The 25,504-nt window shown below is 41.6% G+C and overlaps 1 protein-coding gene across 5 annotated transcripts in view; it reads right to left on the minus strand.

Moving 5' to 3' along the window:
- The window catches only part of LOC149317274 (beta-1,4-galactosyltransferase 6), a 46,771-nt gene that overhangs the window by 7,767 nt on the left and 13,500 nt on the right, over window positions 1–25,504 (minus strand). The window contains exons 1-7 of one of the 5 annotated variants that reach the window (XM_089517228.1): window positions 23,929–24,022; window positions 9,956–10,072; window positions 8,839–8,952; window positions 6,978–7,102; window positions 2,300–2,416; window positions 1,032–1,219; window positions 591–713 (exon numbers count right to left, since the gene is read on the minus strand). In XM_089517228.1, coding sequence (XP_089373354.1) covers window positions 591–713; window positions 1,032–1,219; window positions 2,300–2,416; window positions 6,978–7,102; window positions 8,839–8,952; window positions 9,956–10,055 — 767 coding nt within the window. In that variant the 5' untranslated portion in view covers window positions 10,056–10,072; window positions 23,929–24,022. Of the gene's footprint in view, window positions 1–590; window positions 714–1,031; window positions 1,220–2,299; window positions 2,417–6,977; window positions 7,103–8,838; window positions 8,953–9,955; window positions 10,073–17,853; window positions 18,294–18,419; window positions 18,956–23,928; window positions 24,023–25,504 lie in introns of those variants that run through there. The other 4 variants (XM_089517225.1, XM_089517224.1, XM_089517226.1 and 1 more) reach the window with 4 other exon arrangements.

Here is a 25,504-nt window from a genome sequence, read left to right on the forward strand (position 1 = left end):
AAACTAGATAAACCTTCACCAGAGTGCTAAAATAGATACAGAGCTTTGCAAAGTTAGGGGCTGTACAGACAGCCGCTAAAGGGCAACAGGACACTGCCAAGCTAGATTGGGGCCATGACAACTGCACAGCAAGGCCCCCAATCTGGCCTTTCCATGGCACAAAAAGGAGCCACAAAAAACAGCTTCTTTTTGTGCCACAGAAAGGACGCCATAGCTGCCGGTGCTGTGGCTTTTCGTTGCTCCTTTGGTGCAGTGTGTGTACATGCTGCACCAAGGGAGTGCCATGATGCCTTCCGCCATACAGTGGGTGCACAACATCACACCGACACAGGGGCAGAGTCGGGGCGTGCAGTTGCCACGCCCCCCACTCCACTCTGATGCCGGCATTTATCACTGATCTGTACAGCCTTTTATAATCCTCTTTGTCTTTTCTCCAATTTGGTGTATCACAGTCTGGAATGAAAATTGATTCAACCAGGATTATCATCACTTGAGGTACACAAGATGCTTAACACTGTAAACATCCGTAACTGTAGCTTTAATGTCATTTCCATTTAGGAGTTCATTATATTTATTTCATGAACACTTACCTATTCCAAAGGTCATCATCTTCTCCACCCCATCCCCAGAAAGCATTTGGAAATCCATTGATTTTTTTGAATTGTTCTACTGTTAGTCCACTTACACCACCAAAGAATTCATTGTATGGAAGACTGAAAATTAGAGGAGGCAGTATATTTAGTACATTTCAAGAAGTATAACTGTCTTCCCCCAAGAACTTCCACATCTTTGTTATAGTAGTAACATTGTTAACAACTTTGTATTTACATTTTAGTACTTAATTTCTATGAGAAAATACAATTTATACCCACCATTTTTCACATAGTTGTGGATGAGAAATTTAATTGATTTAGCTGTTTCCCATCCTATGTTATGTATTCCTAACTGCAAAGCACAGGGGGGGGGGGGGGCGAACAGACGGACATTCAGAAATAACGTCCCACACATTGTAACATGGATTTCTTACTTACATGTACATATATTTGTCCAGTTTTGCAGCAAAGTGACGTGGCATCTCTCCACAACCATAATAATTTCGATCATTTTCAGGTAAGTGATCCACATCATGAAAGATTACACAGTCCCAATCACCATCCTTCATGGCTTCTTTGAAGCCAATGTTAAAAAGCATTGCTCGGTTAAAAGGCTGAGCTCCAGTCTTAACAGAACAGGAAAACAGTGGAAGATAATATTTGAAACGGAGAACTAGCACTAATTGATTATCTAGCTTGGTCTGTCTTCTGACATAATGTCAAAAAGTTGACAGTGATGGAAAGATATGATTGGAACCAAACTGAGTCATACTAGTAGACCCACTGAAAGTAAAGAGGCTTTAATTGTCACCAAATTGTCCTATTAATTTCAGTGGCTCTAGTCAAGTATGACTAAGGGGCAAAACAGGCGGGTAAGAAGGAATGGCCGGAAGCTGCCCCAGTCTGCCCATTTCAGGCCTTTATCTATGCATCCAATCCACAGTTTACTACACTCCTGATAACAAGAGAGACTGAAGTGAAACAATATTCTAAGGACCTTATCACACAGAGGCTTACCGTCAGCAAAACGTGCCTGAAGTGTTCCTGAAGTGTGAAGGAGGGATAGCCAGTCGCATTTCTTAATCATCATTGAGGAGTCCCACTTCTCTCCTGTTGTCAAAGTGTTCATGGAGCAGCCATTTATCCCAAAATGGTTGCTCCATGAATACTTTGACAACGGGAGAGAAGCAGGACAGCTATCCTACATTAACGCTTCAGGAACATTTTGCTGGCATTCTAGCAACGGTAAATGCCTCCTTTTGAAAGAGTCCTAAGACAGCACTTATCAAATGCACTTTGAGTATTATTAATATTATCTTTATGTGTAAAAGGGAAAGTAATATTGCTAAATACATTTGACACAACCCACACAGCCAGCCTCCTATTAGAATTATAAAGGAGTCGGTGATCTTCTGAAGCAAAAATTAATAATACATTCCTGCATAACAGGGGGTTGGACTGGATGGCCCTTGTGGTCTCTTCCAACTCCATGATTCTATGATTTTATGTTTAATTATATTTTTTTAAAGATTCAGTTTAAAGAAGAATCATAAGGGAGTTTTCCCTGTGCATTGCAAGCATACGATTTCCTGAAACCTCTAGTTATCAGAAATACACAGCACTTTGTTGAACTTTAACCCACCAACATCTATACAATGATAAATCTGCATTAGTTCTAAAATATATATATATATAAAGTACCTTACCTGCTCAACAACATAAAAAGCAAATTCCAGCCTCTGTTTTTGTAACACTGGAATCAAGTGTCGAAAAAATATTGGAAGATGTTCATGGCGATTACGGAAAGGGATTAGTATTGCAACCTTTAAAAACAGAAAGCCTGGTAAAACCTAACATGACAGTAGTGCTGAGTTATAGGAATTAATTTCAAAGGCTAAACAAAGAAACTGAACAGTACTTGATTTGTTTTTTATCTGTGTTAGATATGCAAGAATTTATGTCTATTTTTAGTGAAGCTGTTTGCATGCTTACTAAAACAGAAGAAAAATTACATCTCTATTGCCTTATCTAGATATAAAAATTTGGTACAAACTTTCAAAACAATAAGATGAGGAAGTAGATTTACTACATGGACATTATAGTGTTTTTTGGGAAGGGAGGTTTGGGGCTGGAGGAGTTTATTCCTGATGTTTCAGCAGCATCTATGACTGGTGAAATGTCAAGAATAAACTCTTCCAGAACATGGACACATAGCCTGAAAACTCCACAAAAAACTATGGATTCCAGTTACGAAAGCCTTCAACTTTACACGGAAATTATTTTTGATGTCAAGATACCTGCAACTGGCTTTTAGATTCTAGAGGCCTTTACAAATCACAGAGGAATCATAATATCTTAATTGTAATGTTGGGGAAACTTTATCAACTACTGCTGCTGTTTGCCACATTTTGTTTGGTTCCTCAGCAAATGTCTGTCTACTATGGAAAAATCTACCAGCAGTACTGCTATAGCAGCATAGCTCTAGCCTCACAGGAGCACACAATCCAACTACCACAGAAAGGCAGTGAACTTCTGATAGATGGTTAAAACCATACTGGGCTTTACTGGCCTCTTTATCTCTTGTCTGATGCAGATAAGGACCGAAGAATATGTCAGACAGAAAAAGAACCCCTGAAAGCCACCTCCCTGCCTCAGGACATATGCCTAATACTAAACTTACAGTACACCAATACTTTGGTAAATGTCAAGATCATGGATGAGGCATGCTTAACTGTTGCCATGTTTAATTGCTATGTTTTGGTATATGTGTGTTAATATGGGATGCTGGTTATGGTCGAATGACCTTTTACAGGCCAAGGCTAATGGCCTTTACTCTGTTCTCATCCTTCTCGATTTGTCTGCAGCCTTTGACACTGTTGATCACTGTCTCCTAATTGACATACTCTCTGACCTTGGGTTCTCAGACTCTGTTCTTGACTGGTTTAGATCTTACTTGTCTGGCAGATCTTTTGCAGTAGTTGCAGGAGATCAGACTTCTTCTCCTGTTCCCTTATCTGTTGGGGTTCCCCAGGGCTCTGTTCTGGGTCCCCTTCTGTTTTCTCTCTACACACTGTCCTTAGGAAAACTCATTAGCTCTTTTGGTTTTTCCTACCATCTGTATGCCGATGACACCCAGTTGTATCTTTCCACCCCTGACCTTTCTCCAAGGCTTGAACAGCAAGTTTCGTCTTGCCTCACAGCTGTCTCGCAGTGGATGCGCCATCGGCGTTTGAAGCTCAACATGTCCAAGACGGAGCTTCTTGTCTTTCCTCCTAAGCCCACCCTTCAACACTCCTTTTCTGTCTCTGTGGACAACATTTCTATTCAACCAGTCCAGCAAGCCCACAGTCTTGGTTTTATCTTTGACTCTTCTCTGTCGTGTATCCCTCAGATCCAGACCACAGCCAAGGCTTGTAGATTCTTTTTGTACAATATTGCCAAAAGCCGACCATATCTCTCCGTCTCTACTGCCAAGATCCTAGTCCATGCCCTAGTGGTCTCACGACTTGATTACTGTAACGTCCTCCTGGCTGGGCTTCCTCTTTCTCACCTCCATCCTTTAATTTCTGTCCAGCATTCAGCTACACGCATTATCACTTCCACCCACCACTCTGACCACATCTCTCCTGTGTTGGCATCCCTTCACTGGCTCCCCCTCCCTTTCCACATTCAGTATAAGCTCCTGCTGTCGACATTCAAAGCCCTCCATGGACTGGCCCCTCCTTACTTATCAGACCTTCTTTCTCCTCACCTTTCCACTCGGACCCTCCGTTCTGGTAGTCAAGGTCTGCTGTCTCAGCCCAGGATTTCCTCTGCCCCATCCCGGATTTGCCCCTTTTCACTTGCTGCCCCTCACTCCTGGAACCTTCTTCCCCCACATGCAAGAGCCATCACTTCTTTAACCAGCTTCAAAACGGAGTTGAAAACCATCCTGTTCAGAGAAGCCTTCCCAGGCATTGCATAATTGTCGCTTACTATTTGATGTTCTTTTGGTGCCTGTTTACTGAACTATTTCCTGTATTGCTATGTACTGTATATGTATTATCCTACTTGAGAGCATGTATTTTCCCTGGAAGAAGATTAACCATCCATTATGAAGCCAAGCCCTCCCTCCAGTCCATCTGCCTTGGTCCAGGCCTTGGAGGTAGAGAGGAACTGCTGGACCTCTTACCCTTTCCCTCCACTACTCCCTTCTCCTTCTGTGGCATGTCTTTTTAGATTGTAAGCCCGAGGGCAGGGAACCGTCTAACTAAAAAGATTGTATGTGCAGCGCTTCATAAATAAAGGTGAATAATAATAATAATAATAATAATGGTGATGATGGGAAAAGAGAAGACTGTGTATCACTTAGGATCATGACCAAATTTGTGGGGAGGAACTATGTGTTGTAAACTACCAAGGTTGTTTGAGTGGGAAAACTGACACTTGGTATCAAGAAAAGAAGCAGGGGGTGAAACCTGGGAAAACAACATATTTTCACTTGCTGACAAATAATGTGAGGGCTTTCCTAATAAGTGAACTGTCTGAATCTTAAGTAAACCGTGTAACTCATCTGTCTATTCTTCCCTGCCTATCTTTCTGCCTAATGTCTTTAATGTTTTTAATGTTTTTAATGTTTTTATACTATTACTGTTTAATTCTGTTTTAGTACTGGGAATGGGAGGGGGGTTAGTTTAAGATTTGATTTTTTTAACTCTATTATAACTTGATGTATTTTACTGTTGTAACCCACCCAGCTTCTTCATGATTGGGCGGGCTAGAAATAAATCATCATCATCATCATCATCATCATCATCATCTGAAAAAAAAATTATTCAGTTCTGACAACACCAATGTACTGTGATCTATTCTGTTTGCTGAATAAAGGTTTTCTGAACCTACTGAAGGCTTGGGAGTGGAGTTAGCCTCTACATTACATTTGTCACTGAAAGATGCCCTATTCCATCAAACCATGGGATTATTATTATTATTAATAATAATAATAATACATTTTATTTATATACCACTTTTCCACAGATCAAAGCGGTGTACAGACAATTAAAACCATACAGATATTTCATAAAAGGATAAACTCCCATAATAAAACCATACAATTACAGAACTCTAAGCACAATCATTCGCCTTCAAGGGTAAGCAGGGAATCGATGGCAACAGGGTAGATAACTTCATTCTTCAGGGGGGAAGGCTTGACAAAAAAGAAGAGTTTTAAGCCTCTTTTTGAATGTTTCTAGGGGGGTTGTCAGACGGAGCTCCTCGGGTAGATCATTCCACATCTGTGGGGCCACCACTGAAAAGGCCATCTGGGATGTGGCAACATATTTGGAAGGTGGAATTACCAGTAAGTTCTTCCCAGATGTTCTGAGTGTGCGGGGCAGATCATATGGGGAGCTGCGGTCCCTGAAGTAACTCAAGCCCAAGCCATGTAGGGCTTTATAGGTAGTGGCCAACACCTTGTATTGCGCTCGGATGCGAATGGGCAGCCAGTGAAGATCTTTCAAGATAGGTGTTATATGGTCAAACTTAGATGCACCAGTGAACAATCTGGCTGCCATATTTTGTACTAACTGAAGCTTCCGGACTTGGTACAAGGGTAGCCCCATGTAGAGCGCATTACAGAAATCTAATCGAGAGGTTACCAGAGCATGTACCACAGTTTCAAGGTCCCTTTGGCCCAGAAAGGGCTGCAGTTGGTGTATCAACTGAAGTTAATAGCAAGCACTTCTGACCGTCGCATCTACTTGAGATGTCAACTGCAAAGACGAGTCCAGAAGTACTCCTAAACTGCGAACTTCATCCTTCAGGACAAAAAACCAATAAGGACAACTTTTCCAGAAGTGGCATGCTAGCTGTAGAATTATCTTCATAAAATAGTCTACATGCCTTTTTTTCCTTCCAAAAGCAGTTTGAAAATGGCTCTATTTAGTACTACTTTTCTATGAGCCAAACTATATACCACAGTGACAGCTACAGTTGCTGCATACTCATCTAGCCCAACAAGCCATGAAGAAAGACAGGAATAGTCAATCACATACAGAGACATACAAATAAAATAAAATAAAATAAAAATGTAACTGTCCTGTAGTATCTAGTTTTATTTAAAGTCAGTTATAATATTATTGGTGGCTGATGAACTAAATAATAAATTGAACATTTCTGGGATTGTTACTGATACTTTAGAAATGTTGTATATATTAGATGTGTGAAAATAATTCATAATGAGTTTGGATGGAAAAATAGAATATAATTAATGCATACATACATGCTAGAAATGTTCCGTAATATTTTGAAGATATATTTCAATATATATGCACATAGTCTAAAATATCTCAGGATTCTTACAATTTTTTGCAACAGGTCAGTAGAAAAATTAAAATAACACTTCACCTTCCAGCGTGGTTTACAGTCTTTTGGCTTCCAGTGACCACCTGGTTCAATGTCTAAATCTTTTGAAAACATCTGCTGAATTTCCTCCAAACTAATTTCGGTCATATTGGCATCAATAAAGCCTCCTAAGTAGGAAGACGTAAAGTATTAATTCTGATTTCAATTTCTGACCATAATTAAAACTACGACTGTACAAGTTCCCTCCTATTTTGTTTCAATCCTAATTTGGATTTGTTCCTGACCCAATCTGATTCAGTTTCAAATCTGCAAAACAGCCCAGCAGAGAGAATGAGAGGACCACAGAGACTATCTGGGGCAGGGAGCAGACAAAGCTGCTGGTTCTACTGCTGCTTCTACCTCTGCCTTCCAAGTAGCTTCTAAAAAGAAGAGCCCTCCTTCCAGTCCATCTGATGCCATTTTGCCATGGAAAGAGAGATGCAGGCCCAGCTCCATCAGGTCTGGCCTAGATTAAGAAACTGAGCCCTCCCCTCCAATCCATCTGCCTTGGTCCAGGCCTCAGAAGGAGATAAAAACTGCTGGACCTGATCCCCTTCCCCACCACCATTCCCTTCTCCTTTTCTGTCGTGTCTTTTTAAATTGTAAGCCTGAGGGCAGGGACCCGTCTTATTAAAAATAATAATAATTGTAAGCTGCTCTGAGAGCCTTTAGGGCTGAAGGGCGGGGTATAAATACCATTAATTAATTAATTAATTAATATCTGTCTTTTAAAAAACATAAGGATTATTTGTTTTTTAAAAGTATATGTGAGTTTGCTTTGCTTTCTGTGTGAGTGCTCAGTCAGTTGAGTGTTCAATCCAACCAGTTCAAGGTGCTTTCTGCACTCTGTCAACAGCATCATCCTTCCTTCTTCTCTGCCCTGAGACTCAAGTAGCTTACAGAAAATGTCCTTTCCTGTATTCCCATCCAATGTACCTGTGAGATAGCGGGACGCAAAAGGGACCTCCCCAGAAGATCTCAAAATATGTGCTTTTGATTTTATTGTTTTCTCTTTTTTATATGCTGTTACCCGCCTTGGTACAACACAGAGAGAGGCAGGTTATAAATAAATACTATTATTATTATTATTATTATTATTATTATTATTATTATTATTATTATTATTATGTCTTTCAGATCACCTAGACCTACATCATATAGGGCTTTATAAGAACACACATCATAGCAAATACTTTGAATTCTGCCCCAAAACAGACTAGTGAAGTGCTGCAATAAGGGAGATGTGTGCTGCATTTCTTTGGACCAGTTGAAGTTTCTGAGCATTCTTTAAAAGCAGTCCCATGCAGAGTGCATTATAGTAATGCATACTGTAAGTGTCTGTGAGATATATGTGTGCTGCCTGTACAATAAGAGACTAATGCTGTGTGTGTATGTGCAGCTAGAAGCCAGAAAGAATTTCAAGCCACTATACTGCTTATACACCATGTCCCCACGGCACCCCAAAGCCAGTGTTTTTAGAAAATTATACTATGTTTTAATGGTCAGTAAAGAAGACTCAGGCCACTTCCCAACTACCATGCCCATGAAGAGGAGATTGGAAACTTTTTCTTCTGTTTCCAAGTTAAGCACAGTTTCAAGCCTCCTGGATGTATTTAAAGATATTAAGAAATGCATTCAGATATCCAGCTGAGAAAACTGGTGTGAACTTAAAGACCTTCTTAAAAAGAAAAAAAAAGTTACCTTTTCTTTCTTCTCTGCTTTTCCCCCCTTAGGAGAATTTTAGGTATACAAATTATATCACTACAGATGGAATTAATTTTAATTACCTTAATCTTGTTTTAGTTATTATATTGAAGAACTTCATTTCAAAACAATTTGAAATAGACAAACAATTTAAACTTACTCATGTAGGGCAACTTTTCTGGACAAGGTAGGCAAGGAGAATAAGTGAAATTTTCAGGAAGATACATCACAGTTTGAGCAAGATTAGCACTTGTATTGTTGCCTTCAGGAAAATCTTAATAGAAAAAAATTCAAGAAATTGTGTTCAGCTATTTATATAACAAAGGATGCAGTGGCTCAGTGATTAAGGTAACTAAGGGGTTATACAGATCACCTCTTTAATGGCTGAATTGGGGCCGCGGCCACTTCATGCCATGGCCCTGATCTGGCCTCTGGAGAGTGCAAAAAGTGGCTCTTTTTTGCACCCTCCAAGGGGCTCCATAGCCACAGTGGTGCACTTTTATGATGCCCCTTCGGTGCTGCATCATGTGGATGCAGCACTGGAGGGGCATCATTTTGCTGTGCACTGTGTGGACTGGTGCACACCAAAATGGCACCCTGGGGGCGGGGTTAGGGCATGAAGCATGTGCACACTGCACCCTAACTCCTCCCACAGGCCGGCACAAAGTGCCAGCCTGTATTGGGTCTCAGACTCTGACAATCACAAGGTCAGCAAGTAAAGGTCTAAGCAACACATGATGGAGTTAGCTCCCATTACTAGTCTCAGCTTCTACCAACCTAGCAGTTCGAAGGCATGTAAAACTGCAAATAGATAAACAGGTACCACTTTGGTTGGAAGGCAACAGCATTCCATGCAGTCATGCTTGCCATGCAATTATGGAGTCATCTTTGACAACGCTAGCTCCCTCGACTTACTAACAGAGATGAGCACCACCCCCTACAGTCAGACCTGACTTGACAAAGGGGAAACCTTTACCTTTATTTGTATAATAATTGAAATGAAGTTTGCCCAACTAAGCCTTGACATAACCACATAATATTTCATGTACATTAATTATCTGGTTCTGGCCCAAAATAATCTTTAGAGATTTCATCTAGTGTTCTGTTAGTCTAAGTCAGGAAGGGTCAAAGTACAACGGCAAGTCCCATCAGCCATCAGGCATCATGATCAATAGTGAGGGATTTTGAGATTTTCACTTTGTGTACTCCTAATCTAGATTCATTAATAAAACTGTATGACATTGCTTTTTAAAAACATAAAAGTATTACAGTCTTACCTGTGCCATTGAGGGTTGTATTTTTATTAGTGTACAATCTGATCATATGTCCTATTGTCTTCACATTTTCTTTCAACATTATACCTCGTGCCTGTACCATAAATAAATAGGTGTTTGCTGTTGAAAGAGGGGGAATTCAAAATTAGCTTCAATCTGAATTTAAAACTGAATGTGCAAAGTTTCAATGATAATCAGATGAACCATCTCATCATTCTATTTTTACGAAATAACAGCACAATTAAATACAATTAAAGCACAAAATGGAGGTACTTGTGAGGTTCTAAGGGGCCATTCACACTACCATTCATATAGCCTGGTTTCCACCCCAGTTTAAAAGTGGCAAGTTCCCACTGGCATCGGGTTTTCCACACTGAGATCTGGGGCTTGCACACCTGATCCAGGGCAAATGTCCCTCAGTGCAGGATATTTGAAACTGGGGTTTCCCCCATGTCTTTTTGGAAAAACCAGAGCCAAGCCAATGTGAACTTGTCCCCAGTCATCATCGGGTCATTTGGGAGGAGGTATTAAGGTCAGAAGGTGGCCAGTGGGCGGAACATGCCTTCCCTCTGCCACTACTGTTTGTTTGGTTGATTGGGGTTTTTTGGCAGCTTATGCGAATGCTGGTGCTTTTACGTGAATGATTGTGCTACATGTGTGTGTATAGGAAGGGAACCTTGCTTTGGGGGGGGGGGGGGTAAAATCCCAGGGAAGGAGATCTGGCTTTGGGGGCATTGGGCTAGGACTGGGAGCGAAGGGGAGGCGAGAGGCTGGATGCAGAGGATGGGCAAGGGCATTGGGCTTGGAGTGAAGGGGAGGCTTCATTGTGAGGGAAGGCAATCCCAAAGTAGGAGAGCGAGCTTTGGGGGCTAAGGGAGAGGGAATCCCCAGGGAAGGAGAAGGAGGTTTGAGGGCTAAGGAAGAGGGAATCCCTAGGGAAGGAGAGCGAGGTTTGGGGGCTAAGGAAGAGGGAATCCCCAGGGAAGGAGAAGGAGGTTTGGGGGCTAAGGAAGAAGGACTCCCCAGGGAAGGAGAGCAAGGTTTGGGGGCTAAGGAAGAGGGAATCCCCAGGGAAGGAGATCTTGCTTTGGGGGCAAACGGAGGGAAAGCCCATAGAAGAAGATCATGCTTTGGGGAGCAAACAGAGGGGAAATGGAGACAATTGACAATTTGACAGAATATGCGAAACTTGCCACTAGATTTTTTTTTAAAGGGTGGGGGAAGCACTCATGCCATTGACGAATGGCTGCATGACATGTCACCATTGACATCATTTGATTGACAACAAAGAGGCTCCATCTTAAACTGCTACTTTGGTGAGTGTGAACATCTGCAAGGTAAAATTACACCGACTGTGGTAAAGATAGTGGGAACTTCTTTCTGGGGAGATTTGGTATGGAGATTACCTGATCTGCCCAGATCTACCCGGGGCAAATGCCCAAGTGAGAATGGGGCCTAAGAAAATTTCAGATGTGAAATGTAGAAAATGTAAAACAGAATAAATCAGTCTTTTTCCTCATTCATTTTCATAACCCAATTAGAGGCAAGCACAAACATTATTTTATTCCCTCACCCAAAGGAAATGAAATTACTTATAGCTCCTGCATCTGCTCCTCCCTCAGATCTAATAGATGATCAATGCTGACAGCATTGGTCCTCTGTCCAGTAATAAATATGCAAGCACAGAATAGTCTCACAGTACCAGATGTACTTCTGCAAAGTATAATCCCATGAAACAACATTAACATCTGAAAGAAGAATGCCACACAGGCTGGACAACTCACTGGCATGATGCTTCCACACACAAAAATATCTTCCCATGAGAAAAATAATCACATGGTTTACTGATCTATGTGAAATCCTGCTTATAGATATTAATGACACAGCACAGGACAGTCATGCAAAAGTGATGTTTCTTCTGTGCGGTAGTAACAGAAATGAGCTTCAGCTGTGCAAGAAAAGTACAAGTACATGAATTAAGTACCAGTTGTGAATGCTGTTAATGAACCTATGACAGCAATTTCCATGGGCAAAAATGGCAAGGGCACAATCTTGGAACTTCTGCAAATCCTCATACATCATAAAAGCCTTTAAAATCTATTCCAGATGGTTGGTAAACTGCAGAAGCAGTTTGTTCGTGCCAGAAAAGCTATGAGGAATTCTAACACTATGCTAGCTTCATGTTGGATTTAGACCCACCAGGGTTGAAAGGTTTACTTTCCTAGGAAACGAAAAGCACCATCATGATTTCCTGTTTGAGTGACAATCTCCTACATCCTTCCCATGCTTATTTTTTTAAAGAAAATTCCTCTTGGTTAGGTATATCCAAATACAAATCAAAATCTACCATTTAGCTGTAAAAGAAAATAAAACAATAAAGTAAACCGGGGTGGGCAACTGTATGGGACTAATGGACAATATCCCTGAAACCCCACCTGTAGGGCAGAGCTCTAAAATGCCTTCATTATTATCTGAGTCCCTCTCAAAATGGTGTCATTACTGGTCACCATTCTGAGAAGGACTGTGATTAAAACAGAGTATTTTTGGACAGGAGGGGACTCTGAAGGAATTGTGGATGTGAGAGTGTTTTTATATATTTTCATGTCTTTGTGGGGCTTTCTGCATGGTTTGCAGGAAATGTTGTCCCAAAAATCACTTCATTTTTATTTGTAAAATGGAGGGGGTTAGGAGATAATGAAGGACATTCAGAAGGTTTGGGGAAACATAAAAGTGGGCCTGGGGTCTACATGGACCACATATTCCCCATCCCAAAGAAAATATTCAAAGCGTGACAGAATTTTCAAATACCAGACAAAATAGCTTCTGTGAAGATAATGCAATAAGTCCATGATCTTCCAACATCACCTTACTAGCACTATGATGTCATAACATAGGTAATAATGGGCATGCTTGTCAGTTTTCACTCACAGCACATAGACAGTTGATAACTATCCAAGCAACTTTATGCACAACATAGCAACTCCAACTAATACCAGAAATCCTATTCAGGTAAGCATTAAGCTGTTTTTGCTCCTCTCCTATCTTGTCGATGCTAACCTTCTTCTCTCCTTTCAGGTCATCTAGTCCAAGAGACCTTAGCTCCTTCTGCCCAGTTTCATTATTTAAATCAAGTTGTATTTACTTTTGACTAGTTCTGTGATATATTCCAACTGCTTTGGCTGCCCATCTGTTATCTGCCTGAAGCACCTTTCCTATTCCCGCGCCAACCTTTACTTTAAGCTGTCTCACTACTGTGTTCTTCATGTTCCCTTTCTGTGAAAGGGCTTCATGGACTACTATGACAGTGAGATAAAAGGGTGTAAGTGGTGTATATTTATTTCTGAATAAGTTTCTTTCTGAATAAGTTTCTTTCTGGACCAGTTCAGCTGTAACATGATTAAAATATAGTTTTAACACAGGCTATATGTTGAAGACAGAAAGTGACACACTCAAAATCATCTACTTCCATGTTAAAATAACTATGGTTCCGCACAGCAAAGATTGGCAAACTGATATAAGTTTAAAAGGAGAATAGCTACTGGTAGTTAAAAATTATTGATTTGTGAGAAATGGGTGAAATATGGTGAGTGGCCTGTTATTGTTAGTTTTCATTTCCCAATCTAATGAAGCACATTAATTTGTTTACAATTCACCCAGCTTCATTTGAATACCATGTTAGATTTGTTGTTTAGTTTTTTGAATAACAAGTTCCCAGTACCTTTATATTTCTTATCCTCTTCATGTACACCTGACCTTCATTGTTGTTATTTGGATGATATAAAACACATTCAGTCTATTAAGTAACATGATGATCAGTGCAGTCATGAGTTAGTCATGGGGGAGAAACCTACAGTTTATATTCATCATCATAATGTTTTGAAACAGTCCTCAGGCTATTCTCAAGTATAAAAGAAGAAGAGAATGACTGTTAGCATCTGTAGAGAGCTATGGAGCTTTGTGCAACATGAACTGGAGGGGAAGGGTCAAGATAGTGTTCCCTGCTGTCCTGGTTTTTATAGCACATCCCACTTCTGGGAGTTCAAAGTCCAATCCTGTATTGGGACTGTACAGGACACCACAAAACCTGTGTTCTTTCACTTTTTTGAGAGTGTGAGTCAGCACTACTGTCAACAGCTCTCAACCTCTAAGCATCTGGCATGCAGCAGTCTAGACCTAGGCACCGAATGTTGAGGGATCATGAGCAGCACAGCATCACTCTTCTTCTTTCTCTAGAGCCAGCCAGGCCTAAATCATGCTCAAGCTCCAAACCATGCCTCACATGCCACTCATCTCAAGACGCCTAGGCTTTGCGTCTGCTGTGAGCACAACTGGCATCCACTTTTCCCACTTGCAATGAACTCACAACAGACCCTGAAGCATCTGCAGCAACATGGCCTTAGGACAGAGTCCATCACTTTCTGCTTCTCAGGCAACTGAGAGTGAGGAGAGCTAGAACCATAGAATCTTAAAGATGGAAGGTACCACAAGAGCCATCTATTCCAACCCCCTTGCCATGCAGGAATACACAACACATCTGACTTCTGTTTAAAGACCTCCAAAGATGGAATGTCCACCACATTTCTTTATATAGTAAGAGAGGGAAGAACAGAAGCAGGCCCTCTTGCCAAATGAATAATGTTCTGTTTCTCCATATTATGTCTTCACAGAAGCCTCTTGTACAGGTTATCCAAACAATATCACACATTGTGGCATGCACAGATTTAACTTTTTTTAAAAAAAAAACCTGGCAATAATGCCAATTGAGATTACTTAAGCTAATTAGAATTGAATGTTAACAACCAAAAATGTAACTACCAGTAGTTGATATTAAATGTTGCCACCATCACCTACATACTTTTTGACTAGATTGACAAGAATAGTGTATTTCCAACCTAGCCCCGCAAATAGATGTAAATACACACAATCCATTGCCTACAAAACCATAAAGATAGAATTAAAAAATTTAATGGATTTCCACTTACATTATACAATAACACCAAAGTCCAAAACACACTGCAGAAATAATTTCGTTTGAGACTGCTTTAACTGCCCTGGCCCAGTGCTAGGGAATCCTGGGAATTGTAGTTTATTGTGGCACCAGAGCTCTCTGGCAGAGAAGGCCAAATGTCTCACAAAACTACAGTTCCCAGAATTCCCTAACATTGAGTTGGGGCACTTACAGCTGTCTCAAACTGGATTATTTTTGCAGTGTGTTTTGGACCTATGTTTGCAGAATGTTTGTCTCAAAAATATTACTCACAATGACCCTAATACTATGTACACTTACTCAGAAGCAAAAATGCTTGCTGAAATCAATGTGACAATCAAATTTGGCTGGGTTGTTCTTCTTATTAGTCTTTTGTATTGAGACCATGTATTAATTGAATAGGTGCTGTGTAAAATTTAAAATTCTGGAAGCTCATGAAAGAACTATTCTGGGAGGTGGTGATCAAGGAGGTTATTAAAAATGTATGATGTGACCAGGGAGCTATGCTGCAAACACCTACTAAAAATGAACTCTCTTGGCTACAAAGATGGTAAACACCACCATTATTCCTAGCTACACCAGCTGCCTAGTCATTCCTATCCCCAATTTATTGTGATCATTTTGACCTTAATAATCCTAAATGGAATGGGATCAGATTATTTTAAGGGTCACTTGTAGTCCTATGAGACTGCCTGAGAAATGAAATGAATGACTCTGCCCTCTGCCTCTTATCCTCTTCTCTGATCTACTATTGAACATTACTGCACAGTTGGTAGCAGAGACAGTGCCTTCTCAGTGGTGGTCTCACCCCCTTTTCAATAGCCTCTCCCAAAAAAATGCATGAACTTTGTCACTGTTGGTAAATTAAGGATATCAATGGACTTAACACTATACAGTATATTAAAAATCTCCTATATATTAAAATATATTTTTAAAAATCCCCCTTGACTGTCTGGGACTATGGGAGCAATTTTATGGTTTTACTTTCTAGGAAAAGAAGAAGATCTTCCTCTCTATTAGAAAATTGATTATGATTTTGGTTACTTGTGGTTAAGAAAGTTTAGCAGCAGCAGCAACACAGCAACAAGCATGTACTCCAACGGGTATTTGGTAAAACAATTATATCTGGGCTTCTGGTAAATAAACAGGCTACATTGCTAGCAAACTTACAAAGAAACTTGCTTTATTGCTACATCTAGATTCTACAAAGTAACCAATAGAGATATACATCAATTTTAGAAGACACCCCCTTCTCAACATCCTCATCCTAAAAAAAACACTTCCTCTGCCTTTGTAACCATTACAGGCAAGTGCACATTCCTGACATCAGCAGCAGAAGAACAGCAACCCATGCCTTTGAAAAACAGGCCAAATAAGCCTTCAATATTTAGATCAATTTGTGTGTGTTTATGGGAGGTTATCACATGCTTTAGCATTATCATAAAGCACTGAGTTCTTTATGAGGTCCCCCAGTCAACTTAAAACCTGAGGATGACTTGCAAATGTGGAAATAGACATCCCAAGATGGTACCTTGACACAGACATCCCCATCACCTCAGTCACTGTATTTTGCAATGGGGAGTCACTGGTTTGAGCAGTGGCCCCCAAACTGTGCTCTTTATGAGATTTTGGACTTCAGTTCCCAGAATCCTAGATTATTGGCCAACATGGCTGAGGCTTCTGGGAGCTGGAGTCCAAAATCTCTTAAAGGGCACGGTTTGAGGACCACTGGGTTTGAGCGTTGGCTTAGGACACTGGAAGGCCAGGATTAGAGTCCCACCTTGGCCATCAAACCCATTAGGTCACACTCTCTTAGCCTCAGGGGAAGGACCACGACAAACCTCCTCTGAACAAATTTGGCCAAGAAAGCCCAAATTGATAGCTTCACCTCAGTTGGCACACACCCACAACTAACCCAAAATCCCTGGTTCAGAGATTCACCCAAAAATCATTGCATGAGGGGAAAGGTCCATGGAGAGGGTGGTCAGAGGTCCTCCTTTTCCAGGACCTGTCCTCCCATTTCACCTTTCTGTCCAGGAGGAATTCCAAAAATGTCCTCCCTTTAGAGCGGTGGTTCTCAACCTTTTGATCCTCTAGATTTTTGCAAAAAAGAAAAATGTAAAACTAAGTGGCCTAACTCAATGTTGTTATTTTATTTGGATTATAGAACATGAGATGATTAATTGATATTTATAAAATTATAGATAGATAGATATAGATATATAGATATATAACATAGAATTTTGGGTATGACAAACAGAAACATTTAGGAAATAAGGATAAATAGTTATTGCAAATAGTAATTATAAATCATATAAAGGTGGCAACCCTGTTGAATCAAACAAGACTATGAGTATAGGATCGTGATCGATTATTTAAAGAAGCACAGATGTGTAAATATGCAAATACTATGTGTAAAAAATGGATTTATGAAGGGAAAAGCCAAACGAAGAAAGAATAGAAGTTATAAATCATGCTCAAGTCGAGGCCAAACCAATGATATTCTATGACCTATTGAGAGGGGGAAATATTAATGTGTCAAGATAAAAAGACAACAACATTGCTTATGAATATATGGATAATGGTATACAAAGTATAATAGCAAAAAAGATCTTAGATATATTTATATTTTACACCATGTGTATAATCATTGTGGTCAATAATAATCATTTTAATTAATTTATTTTAAACTGAGAGAATATTATTATTAGTTAATGCTTGTGGGAGTATAAGGGACTAGTCCCCCATGGCTATTGTATTATTGTTGTCTTGTATTTTATACTGTACAGTATTTTCTACTTTTGGCTCCCAGGGGAGAGTTGGAAATTGTTAGCTAGATTAATATCTACAGTGCTTCATACATAAAGTTTAATTAAAAAATAATAAATAAAGTTTAATAATAATAATACATTACCTTATACCTTACTTATTATTAAGTTCTGTATTTTGGGTTTTGCATTGCTATGTTTCTTTCCTTGGAGGTCTTTAAGATGGCCATCTGTCAATGGGGATGCTTTGACTGAGAGTTCCTGCATGGCAGAATGGGGTTGGACTGGATGGCCCTTGGGGTCCCTTCCAACTCTACGATTCTATGATGATGATTATTATAATAATAAAAAGGTCCTCTAGATTGTTGAGACTTAAAGGCCCAGAATTCCTGAACGAGGAGCGTACCGACTGGGGGCATCTGGGAATTGATGTCCAAAACACCTGGAGGCCCAAAAGGTTGAGACCCACTGCAAGGTTTAGAGCATTGCCAAGGAGCAGGGATTGACACTGACAGCAGGGCTGGGTTTGGAGCTTTCCTTGGGTATCAGGCCCTCCATGAAGGTCTGCTTGGCCTTCCTTGGTGCTTGAGGAGGACCCCTGGCTACCATCATGGACCAGTCAGCATTGAAAGGACCCTCAGGGAGGTGAGGCAGGTTTCCTCTTCGAATGCCCCCCACCCCTCAGAGCTGTGTCAAGGCAACCCCTGCTTACCTATCCCAGGAGCCACGTAGATGAAATAGAGGCAAGAGGAGGAGAAGGAGAAGAAGAAGACGAAGGCGAAAATGGAACGAGGGGAGACCCCCCACCGCCCCTGCTTCAACCGAGGAGGCATCCTCTACCACCCCTTCCTCCTCCTCCAAAGCAGGGACCACCTTTCCCGGTTTATAGGGAGGCAAACGCCACCCAAAGCCCAGGCACTGCACCTGAGACACCCAGAGGAAAGGAGGGGGCTGAGAAGGAGGGCTGCTATAATAGGAGCCCCCTCCCTTTGAGGTCAAAAAAGGGGGGGGTCTTAGTGCAGGAGCAGAGGCAGCCTGGGGGGGCTTGGAGGGCTGGCATTCCTCCTCAGCCCACCTGCAGCAGCCAGCAGCAGTGGCATCCTCTTGGAGGCTGAGGGGGAGCCCTGAGGAGGAGGAGGAGGAGGTGGCAGGAGCAACATCTTCCCAGTCTTGCAAGGACCCAGCTGTTGTTAGGCTGCTTCTTGCTTTGCTGGGGGCGCGCTCCCGCTGAGTCCTGCAGTCCTCTCTAGCGCTGGCAAGATCGGGCTTGCGCGCGCGCCCCCGACCCTCCCAGTGCGAGGGAGGACTGCAGGACTCAGCGGGAGCGCGCGCGCATCCTCCTCACCTGGGCGCCCAAGGAAGCAGCAGGTGCGCCCTGGACCAGAAAGCAGAGGCAGCATCCCTGCAACCTCCTTCATAATAGAGCCCATCCTCCACCTGGCATGGGGCCTTCCTCTCTTCCTGCTCCTCCCTCCACCTATCCCCAACATTACTATTGGTCTTTTTTCCCAAGGGGGCCTATTATTATTATTATTATTATTATTATTACAATTACTACTAGGTGTACCTGGCCACGGCCCAGACTGGTTCAATGGGAAAGAAAGAAAAGAGAAAGCACACGTTTCTAAAATATTTAGTTTTGCAATGCTCATGGGCATACAGTGTTTGTTGTTGTTGTTGCATTGTCTGGGTAGATCTCAGCGTTGCCAATCACCCTTGGAGAAAATCCCCTGATTGGCTCCCCGGAATGCCTCCAAATTCCCCAGAAGCGGGCGGGGCTTCCAGGTCAGGGGTGGCTGCAAGGCACTACAGGAAGGCAAAAGGGGGGGCAGCCATGACGGGATGTATTTTCGGTGGGCCGTTTTGGGGGGTTGGGCGGGAAGGGCTGATTTCTCGGAATTTACTCTGAAATTTCCCATGCACGGAAATCAAACAGAAACTTGCCTGGTTATTCCTGGGTTAATGGTACTTTAATCACATTTCACTTCAACGTTGTGTGAAAACAATTAGCGCAATTATGCGATAATAACAGGTTATTCACAGGATAATACCAGTTTGAACATGATGTGTGAAAACCATTAGCACAATTGTGTGATTATCACAGGTTAATCACCGTCTATACTTCCAATTGTCCCCTGTGTGATAAACTCCCCAGAGAGAACACTCCACAAGGCATTTGTAGCTCCTCCATCGCCATTCTATGGTCAATGTCTGGCAGATGTTGACTAGGGAGTTGCACTGGAGGACCTAGAGATTCCTAGAGAAGTGTTCTGTTAGGTAAAACCATAGTGTTTTTCTTATTTGCAGTTCTCCACATCCATGGGGGTCCTGTGCCCCTAACCCCAGCTAATGTGGAGGGACGAGTGTACATTCTTTATCAGTTCAGCTCATTTTTATTAGGGTGCTAGACCAGCACAGGTAAAAAGGGGATACAGAATAATAGAAGGTAATGGTAAGAACAAGGTAAAAATGCAGGTTAAAAACAGTATTTAAAACATCTTTTTAAAATCCAGTATAGCAGGGCAAGATTAATGCTAGGGTAGTGCGGAGGTCATTGCCTGACAGATTTTAACTGCAGCTGCACGAAATCTGGCTACATTACATGTTGTATCTAGGTTGGTGTCCACCAGCAGCAAAGAAATGTAAAATTGACTGGAGGGTCCTTGATGTTTATACAATAGAGGTGAAATAAGGATGAAGCGGATGTCCCTATATATTATTTATATTTATAAATTATTTATATACATATATTATATCTATTTATAGGTCACTGGTTTGTTCTCCTTTGGGGGTTTTTCAACAGAGGCTGTGTGGCCATCTGTTGGGGGTGTTATGATTATGAGTTCCTGCATGGCAATGGGTTGGACTTAATAGCCCTAGAGGTTTCCTCCAACTCTTCTATGATTGTATATACATTTCAGACTGTCCTCCATTCAGAATGCCTTCCATTTGAAATCTGACTTAAAAGCACAGATTTACATAAATATATAATTAATTTATAAACATCAATATCAATAATGTGTCTATGGAGTTTATCATACAGGGTTAATCCCGTGCAGAAATGGGATTTAAAATTCCATTTCTCCTGAAAGTAAAAAGCAGCCAATTTTGCCCACTTTCTGCGTGATTTATTTTTGCGTTAATGCTCAATGCCACCGATGAGTCTGAAAAGATCCTGCTTTTGTGGGAGTTTTCCAGGATTTAAATCCCATTTCTGCATGGGATTTAGGCACCTACCTTAGCGATAAACTCCAATGTGTGTGTGTGTGTGTGTGTGTGTGTGTGTATTATTTATAATTTTTATGTTTATACAAATTTCAGAATGTCCTCCATTTTGAGCATGACTAAGAATTTATATTCTATTAATTATTTATATATTTATATAAATCCATGCTTCTTAGTCACACTCAAAATGGAGGACATTTTAGAATTTCTGCTGGACAAAAGGCTAGAATGACCAGTCCTGGAAAAAGAGGATGTCTGGTCAGCCCCACCTTATAGATTGTTGTTGCTTTGTGCCTTCAAGCTGTTTCTAACTTATGGTGACCCTAAGGGATTTCTGGGCAAGTTTTGTTGGGGGGGGTGTCTCATGGTCACCCTCTGAGTATGAGAGAGTGGGACCTGCCCACAGTGGTTACCATTGGCAGGGTGGCCAGATATCCTAACTGTAAAAGAGGACAAAGCACTACAAAATGTAGGACATTCAAGACAAATGTAGGGCATTCCAGACTAAAAGCTAAAAACACTTATGGAAATAAGACATGCATATTTCTTAGGCATGCTCAAAATGGAGGCCATTTTTGAATTCCTCCTGGTTGAAATGGAGAATATGTCCTGGATAAGGTTGTCCTGGACAAGGAGGATGTCTGGTCACCCTGTGCAGAGGATTGGCTGAGTTGGGATTTTAACCTTGTTTCCCGAGTCATAGTCCAATGCTCAAACCACTAAAGCATGCCTATCATGGGATGTTTGTGGCAAGTTTCTTCAGAGAGGGTTTGCCATGGCCATCCTCTGAGGCTGACAGAGTGTGACTTGCCCACAAGGTCACCTAGTGGGTTTCAATTGTCAATCCAATCCAGAGTCATAATCCAGCGCTGAAGTCAGTTGCAAATTAGTCTGGAGCAAAACCAGATTATTTTAGGTAATAACGGAAACATGCAGTGGCTTTGCAGCTGAGCAGAAAAGTCAATGGTTTGGGTGGATTTGTGTGGAAGTTAGTGTGGTTAGATTGACAGTTCCTTTCATCTTTTACAAAAAAAATCTTCATGGAGTGTCCAGAGTTTGCTTCTGTAGAATGGAGGTCTGTTATTTAAATACATTCTATAATTAAAGTATGATTTATTCTGTTTTCACTGCTATGGATCCATGCTTTAGAATCCTGGGATGTGTAATTTAGGAGGGATATCTAGAATTCAGGGGGAAAGGATAGCAAAGAGGATGATGGGTGAGCAAAGAGGCAGATCAGAGGCAATAGCTTTCTCAGCACCCCCTGCCCTGCCCCCCGCCACCACAGCAGATAGCCACAAGGCTGCTGCTGCAACCACTGGGAAAACAGGCAAATGAAAAGGAGGTAGAAGGAGTATGCAGACAACACTATATTACTAGCAGAAAACACCACAAATTTGGAACAATTACTAATGAAAGTCAAAGTTGAAAATGCAAAGGCAGGCTTGATGCTAACCAGAAAGAAAAATAATGCCCACAAAGGGGGGGATGATGCATAAATTCAACCTAGGCAATGAGGAAATTGAAATACAGGTAGTGAAGAGTTTCTGTAACAGGGATCAAACATTGATCAGAATAGTGACGGATCAAGAAATTAGAAGAAGACTAGGAATGCATGGACAGCAATGAAAAAACTAGATAAGATGCTAAAGAGTAAAGTTATACAGCTGAACACCAAAGTCAGAATTGTCCAGCCCTTATGGGATTATCACACAGAGGCACTTACCATAAGTAAAACATTGGCAAAGGTTCCTGAAGCGTGAAGGTGTGATAGCGCATCACATTTCTAAAATGTCATTGAGGCACCCTGCTTTTCTCCTGTCGGTGAAGCGTTCATGGAGCAGCCATTTTTTGAATAAAGGGATCTTCCGTTATTAAAAAATGGCTGCTCCACAAACGCTTCATTGACAGGAGAGAAGAGGGATGCCTCAATGACGTTTTAGAAGTATGATGCGCTAACACACCTTCGTGCTTCAGGAATGCTCCAGGAACCTTTTAACCACTAGTGATAAGCTCCATTGTTTTCCCCATCACTGTATGGATGTGAGAGCTGAACAGTTTAAAACGCAGGTAAGAAAAAAAATCAATTCATTTGAGATGTGCTGGAGAAGAGTGTTATGGATACCACAGACATCCCAAAAGACAGACAAATTAACAAATCAAACCAGAACGCTCCCTGGAAGCCAAGATGATAAAACTGAGGCTGTCATAATTTGGACACATCATGAGAAGGTATGACTCACTCAAAAAGACAATAATGCTAGGAAAGAGGGAGCCATCAGGCAGAGAGGGAGCCATCAGGCAGACCCAGCAACATCAGGGACTGTCTGAAGGAAGAGGCCCCTCCCTCCTCAACTGTCATCTCGGCCTCAGAGGGAGCCATCAGGCAGACCCAGCAACATCAGGGACTGTCTGAAGGAAGAGGCCCCTCCCTCCTCAACTGTCATCTCGGCCTCAGAGGGAGCCATCAGGCAGACCCAGCAACATCAGGGACTGTCTGAAGGAAGAGGCCCCTCCCTCCTCAACTGTCACCTCGGCCTCAGAGGGAGCCATCAGGCAGACCCAGCAACATCAGGGACTGTCTGAAGGAAGAGGCCCCTCCCTCCTCAACTGTCATCTTGGCCTCAGAGGGAGCCATCAGGCAGACCCAGCAACATCAGGGACTGTCTGAAGGAAGAGGCCCCTCCCTCCTCAACTGTCATCTTGGCCTCAGAGGGAGCCATCAGGCAGACCCAGCAACATCTTGGACTGCCTGAAGGAAGAGGCCCCTCCCTCCTCAACTGTCATCTCGGCCTCAGAGGGAGCCAGCAGGCAGACCAGCAACATCTTGGACTGCCTGAAGGATGAGACTTCTCCCTCCTTTAACTGTATTTTTATTGTATTAACGATTTTACTGTACACCGCTATGATCATCGCGGAATAGCGGTCTATAAATAAAACATATTATTATTATTATTAAAGGTTGAGTGCAGTGAAAAGAGAGGAAGACCACATACCAGATAGCTAGACTCAATTAAGGAGATCACAAACATGACTCTACAGCACTTAAGTAGAGCAGTGGAAAATAGGGAGAAATGGAAATGTCTCACCCACAAGGTCACCATGAGTTAGGGCTAACTGGAGGTCAGTTAACAACAGCAGTTTAGAATTCTCTGCCAGAGAGCTCAACAGCTTCCCCAAAAGAAAAACCCCAGGATCCCACAGGATGCAGCACTGGCAGTTTCACTATAAAATGTGTAATGTGACCCTTACTGCACTACCAGTGTTCAGCTATTATATTACCCATAAAATCATGGAGAAGGAATTAAAAATAGGAGATGGTGCAGTGGAGCAGTTGACTACAGGTTCATAACTACTTGTTGCCTTTCTCCCTATTTCCCCTCCTAGGGATGGTTTGTGTACACCAGTACTTCGAGTTAGTTGGTTTGCCATGGGTTACAGCTGCTGGATCATTTCTGGGTGGTTAGCTAGATGCTTGGCTTTGAGGGAGCACAGAAATTGATGTGGCCCAAACCTCTGAGTTCCCATCTCCTTGTCACACTGGAGAGGGCTTTTAGAAAGGAAGAGGGAAGGGGGAAAGTGGTGGTGGTGGTGGTTGTGTACCTTCAAGTACAACTTATGGTAGCCCTAAGGCTAACCTATCATGGTGTTTTCTTGGCAAGTTTCTTCAGAGGGGGTTTGGATGTGCCATTCTCTGATGCTGAGAGACTGTGACTTGCCCAAGGTCACTGGGTTTCAATGGCCACATGGGGATTCAAACCCTGGTCTCCCGAGTCATAGTCCAAAGCTGAAACCGCTATACCACATTGGCTCTCGGAGTGGAAAATGCAAAGTGGCCATACATCCACAATCAAGTAAGTTAACTCCTTCCCAGACAGCAATAGTGTATTAGTTAGTTATCAATGTCAGCTCTTTGTGGACCTGAGGACTTAACTTTTCCTTCAGTGATCTTGTCACAAACACTTTAGCCTTAGAAGCCACGGTCAGATCTATTCAACAAACTTGTGCATTCGTGGGGATATACAACTACTCTTGCAACACTAAAACAATTCTTAAGAATTTTGGGACCCCTGAGGATGAGTTTAAAAAAAAAAAAAGCACTTGTAACCATTGGCCAGGCTGGCTATTAAGAACAGAAAGAATATTCTAAAAATGGTTTAAGTCTCAAATTGCTCATTGTCTTGGGAAACTGCAGTTTTCAAAGACTTTCTCATGGTAAGAAGATAATTGCTAAAATTACTCATAGCTTCTTTCAAGAGCAAAATTAATGAAAATTACAGTACATTCCTACTTACTATAGCTGATCAGAACTGAAATCCAGCAACATCTGGAAGGCCAAAGGTGACCTGCCCTTGTCCTAGAATATTCCAATAATACAATGTGTTACCACATCAACATTTCTGATGTATTTTTTGCTGCTAGTTTTCTCACTTACAAGTTAGGTCTTCTCAGGATAAGACTAGTTATATGTTTATGTCTGTGTGGGAGCATCCAGCTGACACCAGCTGATGAGCAAAGTGGAGGAAATTTATTTTGGAAGAAACATCTTCTTTGTACACAATTACTAAAGTA

This window comes from Sceloporus occidentalis, unplaced genomic scaffold (assembly GCF_023333645.1).
Source record: "Sceloporus occidentalis isolate IW3139 unplaced genomic scaffold, rSceOcc1.0.p SCAF_3, whole genome shotgun sequence".
Taxonomy (NCBI): domain Eukaryota; kingdom Metazoa; phylum Chordata; class Lepidosauria; order Squamata; family Phrynosomatidae; genus Sceloporus; species Sceloporus occidentalis.